This window comes from Ctenopharyngodon idella, chromosome 11, assembly GCF_019924925.1.
Source record: "Ctenopharyngodon idella isolate HZGC_01 chromosome 11, HZGC01, whole genome shotgun sequence".
Classification (NCBI taxonomy): Eukaryota; Metazoa; Chordata; class Actinopteri; order Cypriniformes; family Xenocyprididae; genus Ctenopharyngodon; species Ctenopharyngodon idella.
Genome location: NC_067230.1, coordinates 14,993,161 through 15,008,816, shown reverse-complemented (window position 1 = coordinate 15,008,816; position 15,656 = coordinate 14,993,161). Strand labels below are relative to the sequence as shown.

The following is a 15,656-nucleotide window of genomic DNA, read 5'->3' as shown; positions in this document are numbered from 1 at the left end:
AACAATATACACTACCGGTCAAAATTTTGGGGTCAGTAATTTTTTCTTTTCTTTTTTTTTTTTTGAAAGAAATTATTACTTTTATTCAGCAAGGATGTGTGAAATTGATAAAAAGTGATATTAAAGTGATATTGTTAGAAAAGATTTCTATTTTGAATAAATTCTGTTCTTTTTAACTTTTTATTCATCAATGAATCCTGAAAAAAGTATCAGAGGTTCCAAAAAAATATAAAGCAGCACAACTGTTTCCAACATTGATAATAACTGAGTATCAAATCAGCATATTAGAATGATTTCTGAACGATCATGTGACACTGAAATAAATAACACATAACAATTGCTGCAATAAAAATATTTATTTTACATATTTACTAAATTAGAATTAATTGAATGCGAAAAATAAATTTCATGTTATAACCAAACAAAATGTTTATATTTATGTTTGTATGATACATTTTATATAAATATTATACATTTATATAAATTTCCCAAAATTTCCAATTAATTCCCATAAATTCCTGTTAAGTTTCCAAATTGGAATATTTCCAAAATTCACCAGGTTAAGTTCCCGTGGAAAGTTTCCGTAAATTTATACATATAATTTATATATTCCGTAAATACAAAAACAAGCATTTGAAGGAATTCTGATGCAAAAGCCTAATGTCCAGCATATATACTATACTAATATTAGATAGCTGTTGAATGCTTGAATCTGATTGGATGACGAACGTTATTTTCAGGGCTAAACTGGGCTGGCTAACAACGCTTCTCCAGTCCGCTAGAGGCGCTAAAGATCATAAACACTCTTCAGCAGTCGGCTCTGAATGTCACCGACATAGAAGCGAACAAGGAAGTGTTGAAGAATAAATTTGAGATCTTTTTTTCTCTGCTAAACTCATATTTTCATCTGTTGAATGTTCGGTAAGTTATTATTATACGCTATTGCGCTATTTTACTTGTGCTGTCTGAACACGTCTCTCATGTTTATTAAATCTCTCTCAAGAAATCACGAATGTTGATTCACTGCTTTTGCTTTATTCAAAACAGTCTTTAAAAACGGATTTTTTAAAAGCTAATTTAGGTTTAAAATTTAAGATAAGTCATTTTAGTTACGACTGTGGTTTCTGTTGAAATCATCAATTTTGAATGTTTGCTTTTATTTAACCCTTATTCAGTCGTCTTTAAAATGTTATATATAAAAGTGTTCTGTATATTATACAGTATTTTAGCATATGTTTGGTTTATATTGTTATTTTTGATTTATTACTGTTGTTGATGTGTTTTTTTTGTCTATGGGATGGGGTTAGGTTGCCATGGAGACACCTGAGCCCGGTCAGGCAGATGGAGAGGAGCGGATGATGGACCTGAGACCCAGGACCCGGTCCAATCCGGAGGGTGCGGAGGACCGGCGCAGCAGCACCGGCAGCCTGAACAACAGCAGCCTGGCATCCCCCCCGCAGCCGGCCGTGGGCAGCCGTGTTGAGGGAGAGGGAGAGGCCTCCAGCTCTGATAGCCCCCCGATTTCTGCCACCGCCATCACAGCTGCTGCACCTGCCCCGGTTGCTGCGGCAGGAAACACCACAGCCAGCATGCCTGCGCTGACTTCTGCAGTGAAGGAAAGACCGAAACCCCCTCAGCCATCCATGGCCACCCAGATCCCCCCATCAGCAGAGTTACACCTGCGGGCACCACGAGTCAACTGCCCAGAGAAAGTCGTACGTGTGTCAATAAACACAACTTCACAATATTTGCATCTGAAAACACTTTTGTCATTCAGTTATATCTTTCTTAAACAGATCATCTGTTTGGACCTTTCAGAGGAGATGTCTCTACAAAAGCTCGAGTCCTTTAATGGGTAATTTAATTATTATTATTATTAAATTTCCTTTGATATATTCTATTAGAAATGACAAATATATTTTATGTAAATGTTTGCATTAAACGTAACTTATTTGCATTTCCAGATCCAAGACAAATGCCTTAAATATTTCACAGAAAATGATTGAGATGTTTGTGAGAACCAAGCACAAGATTGACAAAAGGCATGAGTTTGCTCTGGTGGTGGTGAACGATGATGCCATGTGGGTGAGTGGACAAAACCGCAGGTTCAACGACACTGTCATTTTGACATTCAAACTCACTGTGATTTCTGCCATTGAATTAATTTATCTTTGAGTAGTTGACAAATGGGTCAGTGACATGATGCTAATTTATTTGTCTGGGTCTGTTAAAGGTGCAATATGTAAGCTTTTTGCAGTTAAAATATCCAAAAACCACTAGGCCAGTGTTATATGTTTTGTTCACTTGAGTACTTACAATATCCCAAATGTTTCCAACTATTTGTAAATCGTGAGAAAATTGCAATTTTAACCAAGGCTCTGGGACGTGTGAGGAGTCGCCTGTCAATTGCGTCATACCCGCGTTACCCTTGGTTTCCGGTTTTATTTTGTAGAAACCATGGAAACACCAAAGACGCTTTAATATTTACATGTTTTAATAGACAAGGGAACAACTGTTTTGATATATTTTATAGACAGAAAGCAAATTATTGTTATATAGCTCAACACGTTTAGTCTTATTGTTTAAATCTGTTAATATTGTTTAAATTGTTAAAATTCTTGATTTTTTTTTTTGGCAAGCTTTACCATGCCTAATCAGAGCATAATCAGATGCAGCTTTATTTTTAGTAACAGTAATACAGAATATTCTCCATCATACAATACGTTTTAAAATGAATTGCATGCCATTTATCAACACATAATAAAAGTTCCTCTGCTCGTGAGGCGTGTGTTGCGCAGTCGCTCCAGCGGCCTCGTTCAGCTCCCACAACACTCGGTCCTGCTCTGCTTCATACTACAGTAATGTTAATAATTGCATCCATGAACATGATTTCTTCCTGAGTCCTATCCCGATTGTTTCCACCGGCCGTTGAGGTGAAGACCACATCTCCCAAGATTCCGCGCTCAAACTTGGCGTCATCAAGCTACGCCTTTGTTTTGAATAGGCTTCTAGCGACCTCTAGTGGACAGAAAATATTACATATTGCACCTTTAATTTAATCAGAAATGGTTAGTCAAATATTCCAAATGTTCATTTTCATTAAACAAAATTCCTTTACTGCCAATGTTATTTTAGTATTATTTATTTAGCTTTTATTTTTATATTATTTTAGTTTGTTTATTAATTTTGTTATGTGCTTTTGTCATTTTTATTAGTTTTTATATTTCTACATAGATTTAATTTTTCAGTTTTAATATTTTACTTCAACTTTTTATTTATCTATTTATTTATTTGAGTTTATCTAATTTTCACTTTCATCTAATAAAATTTTTTTTTTTTTTTTAAGCTTTTTTTCAATTACAAAAATTATTTTTAATAGTTTTACTTAACAATAACAACAGTTCAGTGCTTATTAATATTTGAAGAAGATTTGTATGCCAAATCGAAGTAATATGATCCGACCAACATTCATAAACATAAAATAGGAAATGATATCATAGAGAGGACCCCTGCAGACCCTCATGACTGTGTCAAGGTCAGTTTTTATGTCAAGGCAAGGTTAGTTCAGCTGTAAAGTGTCACATGGAACAACTTCACAAAAACACCAATAATCTTTACCATAAAAAATATATTTTAATACTTAAAAAAAAAATGTGTTCATTGTGAATAGAATATACATCTGCTTCAGAGATAAAATGTGCTATTTATTATGTATTTTGATGTTCTTAATTCAATTTTGACTTATTGGCTATTGTTTCCTAGATATTTAAGTTTTTACATTTTACATCTATTTATATTGTGTAGATAGTACCAGTCACCTGTCCTGTGTATGTAACACTTTAAAAATCAGCAAAAGTGTTATAGACGTCAAATTTATTATGAAACAATAGGCAAAAAAAATATTATTTAAATAGTTTAGTCCTGTTCGGTGTTAGTAAAGTTTGACTACATTTATTTCAGAAGCATTTAGGCTGTAGACCAGTGTTATTTTGAATTAGCTTTTATTTTTATATTTTCAGTTTTTGTTTTCACTTCAGTTTAAATTGTAGTAATTTTGTTATATGCATATGTCATTTATATTAGTTTTTTGTAATTCTATTTATTTATTTTTGTTTCGGTTTTATTTACGTTTTTTTTTTTTTTTTACATTTTTCATTGTTTATATTAATATTTTATTTAAATTTCTGCTATCAGTGCTTGACATTTTTCTTTCACACAGTTATCAGGCTTCACCTCTGACCCGCGAGAGCTGTGCAGCTGTCTGTACGACCTGGAGACCAACGTCTGCGAGTCCTTCAGTATCCTTATTTTTAGAGTTGGGCCCAATTTGATGTGCTTTTGGAATCAAGTTGGTCCAGATAAACATTGAAAGTGAAAGATATCTGATATATTCTGAAATCAGAACGGGATGCAGAGGAAGCAGTGAGAATTAATCATGATTACACTAATCATTTCCTTAACTGTTACCTGTAGATCTGGAAGATCTCTTCAATGTCATGTAAGTAATTTTTGTCTTCTGTGTTTGACCATTGGACTGCTACAGATTTTCCTTCATTCAGTTGTATAATTCCTCTCTCTTGTAGTTTGCAGAAAATTGAACTTCCTCAGATGGAGAACATACAGACCATCCCGCCTCCTTTTGTAGTTCGGACTCTCCTCGTCTTCAGCCGGCATGCTGGCATGCTTCAGTTCAATCCTCCGGATGCTGTCAAAGTAAGTCTGTCTGACACATCTTACTATACAATCATGGATCAGTGACAAGAACACTCTTTTTTTTTTTTTTTTTTTTCTGGATTCGGATCTATTTGTTTATTCAAAAAAACTCTTAAGGAAAACCAATTCATACTTACTGTGACTTGACTGCACCTCTTCTCTGTTTTCTTATTTCTGAATTAAAATTAATTTTGATATTTTTAGGAGACATAAAAATCCAAATCTGTTCTGATACCAGAAAAAGGCCTTAGCAAAAGCATGATTTTTGAAACCTAAACAAGTAGTTATATTATATACCACTTTAGCAACATTTTGTAGGCAAAAAAGGTCTGTTGTGTAGAGATGCATGAAGCATAGCTTTCTGTAGGTCAACACGGCAAATCCAAAAATGAACACTAAAAAAAGTTGAAAATGTAAAAAAGTATAATAGGAACCCTTTAAAGAACTTTTTTATATATATAAGTCATGTGGTTCAACCACATGCAAAAATATGCAGGAAAAAACAAAACAGGAAGTGGTATCATAGAGAGGTGCCCTGAAGACCATCATGACTGTCTATAAGTCTAAGGGCCTTATGTTAACGATCTAAGCGCATGGTCTAAAGCGCACGGTGCAAGTGCACATAGGGCGTGTCCGAATCCACTTTTGCTAGTTTATGGACGGGAAAAATGGTCTTGAGAATGGTCTTGAAAGCAAGTTGCGCTCGCGCCATGGCGGATTCACTATTTACAAACTGAATGCTTCTCGTGCGCGAGGTTAAAGTGCGCGAGCAGACCATCTACGGGACAAACCGTCTTCCACCAAAGCATTTTTATCTTTGTGCACACAATAATAATCTTTTACATTGTAATCCTTTTATTTTTAATATTTGGCATGTTTGTGTGCTGCTGCGCGTCTCTGTGTGTGTAACAAGCACAGTGTATGCATGTTGTGCGCCCGACTATAGGCGCATATTACTAACGCACTCTTTAAATAACAAAACAAATATTGCGCCATTGACTTAAGACCTGGGGCCTCATTTATAAAATGTTGCACAGAAACCGTCTTAAATTTGATCTTATGATCATTTCTCAGATGTACGTATGTGTGATTTATAGAATGAACGTTCTCCGCGTTGTAAACAACACCTAATTAATGTCATTTACATATAAAAGATCAACAGTCATCGTCCAAATCCTTAGCGAGCTGCAAGAATAGCTTAGATTTCCAAAAACCTGCAGTAATCTGACAATGAAAAGTGTGTACGATTTAAGTGTACGCACACGATTTAAGTGTACGCACACTCTAAGATCAAATCTGTGCATACGCACGCTTTATAAATGAGGCCCCAGGATTCAGTTGGTCAATGGCACAGTCTATTTCAGTTGCCTCAAAATAGCAACACGCCAACAATGCACCTGAACGCACCTCGTTTTCAGACCAGCACACCCATGGGCGAACAGATGGGTGCAAATGCAAACAACATAGTGCAGGACATGAAAATGATAACTGCGTCGGGCTGAAACTAGCAAAGAACACTTGCGTCGTGCCTGGCACCGCATTGTGCCAGGTGTATGATAGGGCCCTAAGTTGATTAAGTCCAAGTCTAAAATATCATGTGGTATAACCCCTTCAAAAAAACTTAAAGATGTGTAAATTAATAATTTATGATATTTGCCACAAAAAAAAAAAATGCTTTTTTATTTTGAAAAATACTGTATATTTAAATACTTTTTGGAAATAATTAAGATGTGTACACCCACATGTATTGTAAGGAATATTTACTTTATGGTTTAATTTAAACCTGTTTTGTTTTTTTTGTTTGTTTTTTATGTTTTTCAAAACCACATGAAATCAACATTTCTAACAACTTGAAACATGCATTTTATATTAATTTTAAAAAACATTCTTTCTTTCAGCTTTAAACACAATTAATCCTTCATCATCAAATGAGCAATCCTGAATATCTTTAAAATTCTCTTTCCAGAAAATGCTGCAGTCTCCGTATTTCTTCTTTGATGTTGTGTATCTTCATAACGGAACTGAAGAACAGACAGAGGACACTAGCTGGAAGGTTTGAGATTCCCTTCCACCAACTCAAGTTATTATTTTCCCTGTTTTTATATGTTTCAAATTCTGTTAGAGGTACTGAACCTTTGTGCCTGTATTTTCAGGACGTGTACGCCTCCTTCAGTGAGTTGGACTCTAAGGGCATGTGTTATCAGTTTGAGGTGTCACTGTGTGGTCCTGCTATTGAGCTGCACAACTGCATGGCCAAACTGCTGTGCCACCCGCTGCAGAGACCCTTCCAGAGCCACGCGTCCTACAGTCTGCTGGAGGATGACGACACGCAAGAGAATGAAGCCACAGTGTGAAATTTTACTCAATAGAGCCCTCAAATATACTCCAATAATAACCAGAGACTTATGAACTCCAAAATGAAGGAGTGACCCGTGAATAACTGCATATATATGCCCTTGTCCACTATTTCTGTACTGGCAATGTCTCTTATTACTTCTGAAAACTTCAGTGTCTTAATTTACCACACTAGCTCAAGACCCTGCTGTGGAACGTTCAAGTATTGATGGTTTGATCTTCGCACAAGCTAAGCTAACCAGATAGTTTTGAGGATGTCAACTGTCATAGTTCTGGTTTCTGAAAACTCGTGAGAGTCATTTAACATCCATTTGATATGCGGTGGAGATTCACAGATGAGCTCATGTGATGGATGCTAATGGTTCGGTGAGAGTTCATCTGGACAGCATCTAATAAATGCTGTTTGCTTGCTCCTGTCAAATAAATTAAATGTAAATGCTCTGTGAGACTCATATACAGACCACAAAAACTGAAACTGCAACAAAATTGTTGTAGAAGACAAGGCATTTGAACTGCGTTTTACTTCAGACATATTTTCGAGTAAAAAAAAAAATCATTTAGTGGGAAGTAAGTTGACGAGGCTTAATGCTGTTCATCATAATTTGATTAGTGAAAAGCTTACTATGATATTATCGGTTAATATTATTTACAGAATCCCTCATTATTTTGTACTGATGTATGCTGCACTCAATTGTTTGTGCTGTACTAAATGTATATCCTGGTAATAAAGTTCTGGAAAGAGCCAGTGAATTTTACATTTTGAGCTATAGAACAAGGCACACTGATAATAGTGTGGACATGTCAGCGACATGCTTTTAAAGGTAGGGGCAATTTTGTTTTGTCATGAAGAATGTAATATCCACTAAAGATACCTCATACTTTTAAAGGGTTAGTTCACCCAAAAATGAAAATTCTGTCATTAATTACTCACCCTCATGTCGTTCCACACCTGTAAGACCTTCGTTCATTTTTGGAACACAAATTAAGATATTTTTATTGAAATCCTCCATCGCCAGCAATGACATTTCCTCTCTCAAGATCCATTAATGTACTAAAAACATATTTGTGAGTACAGTGGTTCAATATTATTATTATAAAGCGACGAGAATATTTTTGGTGCGCCAAAAAAAACAAAATAACGACTTATATAGTGATGGCCGATTTCAAAACACTGCTTCATGAAGCTTCGGAGCGTTATGAATCAGCGTGTCGAATCAGCGGTTCGGCGCGCCAAAGTCACGTGATTTCAGCAGTTTGGCGGTTTGACACGCGATCCGAATCATGATTCGATACACTGATTCATAACCCTCCGAAGCTTCCTGAAGCAGTGTTTTGAAATCGGCCATCACTATATAAGTCGTTATTTTGTTTTTTTGGTGCACCAAAGATATTCTCGTCACTTTATAATATTAATATTGAACCACTGTACTCACATGAACTGATTTAAATATGTTTTTAGTACATTAATGGATCTTGAGAGAGGAAATGTCATTGCTGGCTATGGAGGCCTCACTGAGATATCAGATTTTAACAAAAATATCTCAATTTGTGTTCTGAAGATTAACGAAGGTCTTACGGGTGTGGAACGACATGAGGGTGAGTAATAAATGACATTATTTTCATTTTTGGGTGAACTAACCCTTTATTGAAGGATGGGAGAAATTGAAGCAGGAATGCAACTGTGTCCACAAGAGGTCGCAAGAGTACAGCTGAACAAAAGAAAACAGTCTTCATAGTAAATAATGTTAATTACTTTGGTTAATTCACCTTTGGGGATATTATTTGGAATTGTTTGTGGTTTCTTTAGTAATCGCTTTGTTTTGATTGTCTGACCACAAAAACATGTGTGAATCTGAGATTGTGTATCCTGCTGTTGAGTAGCATGAAAGTTCACAGATAATAGTAGGAAGAGTGTTCAGGTCACTTTTTTCCCTCCTTTATTGTGTTAATAATCATTAACCTCTGTCACCTTGCAACCTCCTTAATTCTGAGAAGTATTTTGTTCCAAGCTGTAAACAAAGATGGAGGAAAAAACCTAAATCAGATGCTAAATTCTTAGAAAGGGTGTCTAAACACATGCCAACACTCTTAGAAAAAAAACACTTGGAACCTTTATTTTTGAGTCTGAAGAACATTTTAACCATCTAAGAAACCTTTTTTTCCACTATAAAGAATCATTTGTGGTATAAAAGTTTCCAGGGATGTTAAAGGTTCTTCATGGAAGCATAGATGGCAATAAAGAACCTTTTTTTTAAATATATATATATATATATATATATATATATATATATATATATATATATATTATATTTAAGTGTACCCACGAATATTCTGAATGGATTTATTCCTTTTTCACCCAATATTTATTCACCCTCGTGTTGTTCCAAACTTGTATGGCACACACTGTACTGCTCAACTTTTCTTTGACTGAGTAAATAATGACAGAGTCAAAAAAACATGCACAGACAAATCCAAATTAAACCCTGCAGCTCGTGACCACACATTGATGTCCTAAGACACGAAACAATCGGTTTGTGCGAGAAACCGAACAGTATATAATTTTTTTACCTCTAATACACCACTATGTCCAACTGCCTTGAGCATCCGGTTGGTGAGGTCTAAAAACGTGCTCTGATGACGGAAGTGATGTCTCACGTGTATATGTCAATGAGTGCGAGAGGTCACTTCCGGCATCAGAGTGCATTCAGACCTCACACTTAGGACATCAATGTGTCGTCACGATCCGCAGGGTTTCATTTGGATTTGTCTGTGCATGTTTTTTTTTTTACTCTTATAGACGAAGTTCCCATTGACAAGCATTATACGACTGACAGACCGCAACGGTTGGAGTTAAAAATCATCATTTGTGTTCTACTGAAGAAACAAAGTCACCTACATCTTGGATGCCCTGGGGGTAAGCAGATAAACATCAATTTTTCATTTCTGGGTGAACTATCCCTTTAAGCGGATAAATAGAGGAGGAATATGGCAAAGTCATTTCAAAGTGCCACACTTCCTGCTGCCAACAGGTGGCACTTTGACTGTAACTGAATATTGCCATATAGATGGGGAGGACTATTATCAAACATGTGAAGTTTTGAGCAGATCGGACATTGTATACCTGAGTTACAACAACTGTTGTAAAGGCGAAACATCAAACTTTGTCAGGCTGCCACGGACACGCCCTTCAGCAAAAACTCTAGATCTTCGCAATTTAACATTGCAAAGGCCTTTAGATTAGACTGACCAAATATGATGTTGATCTGATTAAAGCTCTAGGAGGAGTTTGTTAAAGTACAATGTCTGGAAATGGCAAAAACTGCACAAATTTTGCAGAGAAAATTCAAAATATCTGACTTCCTGTTGGGTTTCCAGATTTTGCACGCAGAGGCTTTTTTGTAGGTATTGGGGTGTTAAATGTGTCTATCGAATTTCATACCTGTACGTGAAACGTAGCGTGAAAGACGCTTAATTGGAATTTTATAGGTGCCGCTATTGAGCCATTTTGCCACACCAAATTCTGAAACCCACATCAGAGAAACTTTCACCACTTCTGCAGTTTCATGAGTTTTCGAGCATGTTTAGGCCCTCAAAAATGCGATTCATTTCGGAGATGAAGAATAATTGACTGAGCAATTACAACAGGGTCCTTGCTCTGATGTCCTATAATAACCACAGCTCATCTGACTTTATGAAAGACAAAGACAAATGTCATCAGTATTCATCTGTCTTTTGCAGATTCAGCTTCCTGTTTTTGTCTTAAAGCTCATCTGCAATCTGTAAGGGATTTTGTGAGAACTTTTAGTCTGTTTCAAAAACCCTCTGTAAATTACTTTCCGCTGAGGATGGATTGGCAAGGAGACAATGGCCTGCAGGAAAACCCCTGACTTACTTTATGTTCACTCTTCACACTCTCCCAGACACGGCTGTCAGCTGCGAGCGTCATCAGCAGCCCTGGATCAAACGTGCTGCCGCCTCCTGGGCTTCTGGGAGAGTTTGTTATTCATTCCTGCGCGGAGGATGACGGGTCACCATTGTTGTCCCTCCGACTCCACCGATGGTCTCTGCGGCTCTGCAGGAAACAGTTTCAGATGGGTTGTTTTGATCATGTGTTTATGAATCTGATCCGATCCAGGAAGAGATGGAAGGACCTGCTTTTGACCTTTGCAGGAACATTGTTTTTTTTGGCTGAAGTGGGCGATTTCAAAATGACACCTGATAAAAAATTCATTAACTCCTTATTAAATATTGAGAAATACCAATATGGATGCCAAGAACATCTACACACAAATCCCACAGTGAACTTATGAAATAAATGTTATCTAGATGTTTAATGGTGGTCTGCATTGCTAGTCAGGGTTTGGTGTGATTTATGAGGAAAAGTAAGGGAGGAGCCCTGGTTTGTTTCTCAATTGGATATCTCCATAGGTTCAGCGTGAAGTACCGATAACCTCTGGAGCTTTCCTGGGGAGGACCCGGAAAGAGTCACGGCGCGGGAAGTGTGTCTGCGCATTTATAAACACAGCTACCGCCCTGTGTCCTGGTAGAAGTGTTTACATGTCTTTGCCCACAAGTGTGACAGCACTGCAGGGTATTTTGGTAACCTTTTGACCATTGCTTTTTCTCAAGAATCAGTCTTCAGAAGGTTCATCTCTTTTCCATAACTGGACTGCAGAAATGTACAACAACAGCTACTCCCGGGCCACATTAGGGCTGGAGGCGAAACATATCCACAAGGCGAAGGGGAAAAGCTGCGGCTACTACATGAGGATTGTGTTCTTCTTTTCGTCTCTGATCCAGTCCCTCATCATCGCCAGCTTGGTGCTCTTCCTCGTGTACGGCCAGCCAGAGAAGACTGCCGAGGAGAAGAGAGTAGAAGAGCTGGAGCAGGCCTATAACAAGCTCTCCACAGACAACACCAAACTCCGAAAAGAGAAAGCTGACCTCACCGGTGCCCTCAAAGCAAAGACTGGAGAGAAGGATGCGGCAGACAAAGAGATAGCAAAGCTGAAAAATGACTTAAACACAACAAGTTTCAATAGCAAAAACTTTCAGAAGTCACTTGTAAGTCCTTTATTTGCTTGAGTCTGAACATTCGAGTCATATTTCGAGTAACACCTTAAAATGTCGTTCCAAAGCTGTACTTACTTTCTTCTGTGGAAGACAAAAGATGTTTTGAAAAATGTTTCCAATGTTTTTCCACAGAAGAAAGAAAGTCATACAGGTTTGGGATGATATGAGTGCGAGTAAATGATGAAGTGATGGAGTGAAGTTTTATTTTTGTGTGAACTCGCTCTAATTCTAATTACCTTTAAATTCATTAATTGTACCCATGGTATATTAATCTTGTAAACCTAACCCTAACAATCATTACAAGTTTGATTTGGATTGTTTTACAGTCTCTTTGTGAGCTCAATAAAATGAAGCTTACAAGCACTAGGAATACTCCAATACCATGTCCACCGAGCAACAACAATCAAAATGGTGAGTGCAATAACTGATCAATGAATAATCAAATTCATGAATGGACTGTCCTGTAGATGTGGCTCTCTTTTCTCTTGTCAGGTGAAATAAAATCTCTGACTACTCTTCTGGATCAGCAGAAAGTTCTGTATGGTATCCTTAAGAGTAACTTCAGCATGACAGTGGAGTACCTTAAAGCTGACTTGGACAACGCAGTGAAGGATAAAAACGAGCATCATGCCCAGGTGATACAACTGAGACAAGAAAACATGAATTTGAAATCCCAGCTTGAAGTTTACACCAAGAAATGCAAAGAAGACTTTGCCGACTCCCTCCAAGGCATCCAGACGGTCACAAGTGCCTTCCTAACTAAAATTGACAACTTCTTCACCAACTCGGTCACGTTTCACCTCACCTGCCCGAAACAGGAAGAACAGATGAACAGGATTCGCTCCAACTGCTCCAGCCTTTCTCGGCAAGTGGAGGACAAGTTTCAGAGCTACCTGAACACTGTGGGAGAGAAAGTCTCGAACATTCAAAAAAAGAGCAGCTTGTTGGAAGTACAGAATTCGGGGCTGACTTCGGAACTGGACAAGTGCAAAACAGGTCGAGAGAAAGACGCTGCAGAGAGCAGCAAAAAACTGCAGGACGCCCAACAGACGTATGACAGACAACTGGAGCAGCTTCTCAGGGAGCAAAGCAGACTGAGGGATGCCAAAGATCTGCTAGACGCCCAGCTTGCTGTGAAGGACGCCACCCTCATATCTCTGCAAAACGGCTGCGTACAACAGGTAGGAGTTATGTTGGGATGAATAACGATGCCTAAAAACATCTGGAAAATGGTGATCATGTTTCAGTATTATAGAGTGTACCATAATTAACTCAATCTTCATTGCTCCTGCAGCCCAAACCTGCTGGTATTCAACCCCCGGCTAAGGCTGGTCTGTATCCCCCCATACCTGGTAGGAGCCATTAACCACTAAAGGTAAGTGGTCATCATCCATCATGGGCAGATTTCTGTTTAAAAGTCAGTATTCACTTGGTCACTACCCACTCTGAAGGGTGCAGGGCACTACTGTCCGTTTGGTACATCCAACACCAGGGGTGTCCGATCCTGCTCCTGGTGGGCTAAAGTCCTGGAGAGTTTAGAAACAACCTGCTACAACACACCTGCCTGGAAGATTCCAGTAATCCTAAAGACCTTGATTAGCTGATTCAGGTGTGTTTAACTAGGGTTAGAGCTAAATTTTGCAGGGCAGTGCCCCTCCAAGAGCAGGATTGGACACTCCTGCCCTACATGAAGACATGCGTCACTGTCACTTTATTTTGAATCAGAATGTTATCATGACAGTGGTGTCAAATCCTAATTCTGGAGGGCCACCTTCCTGCAGATTTTAGCTCTAAGACAAGTTTCTATTGAGACTTTGTTTAGCAGGTTCAGGTCTATTTAATTGTGGCTGGAGCTAAAATGGCTCTCCAGAAGCAGGATTGAACGTCTGATCGGATTGAGCTACTGAGGTGGTTGTGGCAAATAAAACTTGTATTAAATATAGCCTGTGTGACTTGTTGAGACAACGTGAAAATATGTTAATATGTAGGGAATATTTTTCGGCCAATAGTCACAATTTAGCATTTCAAAATAATAAAATGACTCCACAATTAACTGCAAACCCAGGATCATGCGATGACATATGACAAAATTATTTCCCTCAAGTGATTCATATGTATACTTCACTGCCTCAATTTTGTCCACTTTCCCATAAGTGAACAAAAATGCCTTTTAAAATTTGCCCAGGACCTCCAGAGCTCAGATAGAGGGACATTAACATCTGAAACAAAACATACAATAACATAAGTCACATAGTGGCATATAATCTGAAGATATTAAATATTACGCTATGTAAAAGTAATATTAATAACACTTCAAGGTTTAGATTTTGAAGAGCATATAGTTTGGCGAACTAGTGTTAATGACTCATTTCAGGCGGAGTCATTCAGAATGTTTTATTTAACTGTTTTCCTTTTTTCCGTAGGTTGGGTGTGGAGAAGGGAATGATCTGAATCTCAAGGTCGGACTCTGAGTTTTTGAGCGTCTTGTATGTGGGAGTTTCCTCATTTTGAGCCTGTGATCTCTTTTGTAAATAATGTTGTCACTGTGGATCACTGTAAATGTACATGCACTCTAATGTTTAGCTCACTGTATAGTTGTATTTAAGCGTTATGAGCTATGAACATTACATGAAGTACTTTAGGGGTTTGATTTAGTTGTTTAGAGTAATGCAGACATAAAAATGTGAGTAAATACAAGACTGCCTTCATCAGTATCATCAGTTAATGTTAAAATTAAGAGAATCTGATTCTGTGAAACCTCCACTGTGCTGTGATGTATATAATATTCTTTACACATTAAGAATTGTGTTTCAGCAATTACTTCTTTCAACCATTTGCAGGTTTCAATGACCTTTTTCTGATTTTTTTTTTCTAAATAATGTCCTTGTTAATATATATCTGTTTTAATAAATAGATAACGTAAAAATCAACTCCTATTTCTGTTTTTTGTTTTGTACTTGTAGATAAATTATGCACTATAGCTCACTATGCTTATATTAACACAGCTGCATATACTTTTGCATTATGAATGTTGTGTAACCCTGCACAATATATTAATAACCAACTAATTGTGGCGAAAACCTGATATAATTTAAAAATATTAAACATTCAATCTGAAGATATAAACTGCATATTTAAAGATTAGTGTAATTTTTAGGTGTGGTGTGTTTTATATGAAGGGGAGGGAGTGAAAGATTAGTTACAAGAATGAAGATTCGTCTACGCTGGATGTTTTCTTCATATCTATTTTTTTGCATTCACAAATAAATATACGACACCATTCTCAAGGAAACTATATGTTCCATGGCAGTTTTTATGAACATGGTGGCCTCTTCACCAAACTCATACAGTAGAGCAAAGTCCAGTGAGATTTATGGGTCTCTTTTAACCCCACTAATCAGCAGAAACAACAGCGTCGTGAATGAGAGGAAGGCAGAAGGTACAGCGTGCTGCGCACAGCTCCTCACACCCCGATGTCGCCAAACGGGTGAAGAGTTCAGCAAGCACACATAAAT

At 37.4% G+C, this 15,656-nt stretch overlaps 2 protein-coding genes across 2 annotated transcripts; both read left to right on the top strand.

Moving 5' to 3' along the window:
• Nucleotides 1–765: 765 nt before the first annotated feature.
• Nucleotides 766–7,810, top strand: babam1 (BRISC and BRCA1 A complex member 1). The gene is made up of 9 exons (XM_051912707.1): nt 766–921; nt 1,308–1,715; nt 1,797–1,855; nt 1,965–2,085; nt 4,220–4,298; nt 4,474–4,498; nt 4,584–4,713; nt 6,680–6,766; nt 6,867–7,810. Exons 2-9 carry the CDS (start codon nt 1,314–1,316, stop codon nt 7,065–7,067), a joined length of 1,104 nt encoding a protein of 367 aa, XP_051768667.1. The 5' UTR covers nt 766–921; nt 1,308–1,313; the 3' UTR covers nt 7,068–7,810.
• Nucleotides 7,811–11,433: 3,623 nt separating this feature from the next.
• Nucleotides 11,434–15,071, top strand: plvapb (plasmalemma vesicle associated protein b). The gene is made up of 5 exons (XM_051912703.1): nt 11,434–12,132; nt 12,468–12,552; nt 12,634–13,322; nt 13,436–13,516; nt 14,565–15,071. Exons 1-4 carry the CDS (start codon nt 11,746–11,748, stop codon nt 13,505–13,507), a joined length of 1,233 nt encoding a protein of 410 aa, XP_051768663.1. The 5' UTR covers nt 11,434–11,745; the 3' UTR covers nt 13,508–13,516; nt 14,565–15,071.
• The last annotated feature ends 585 nt before the right edge of the window (nt 15,072–15,656 follow it).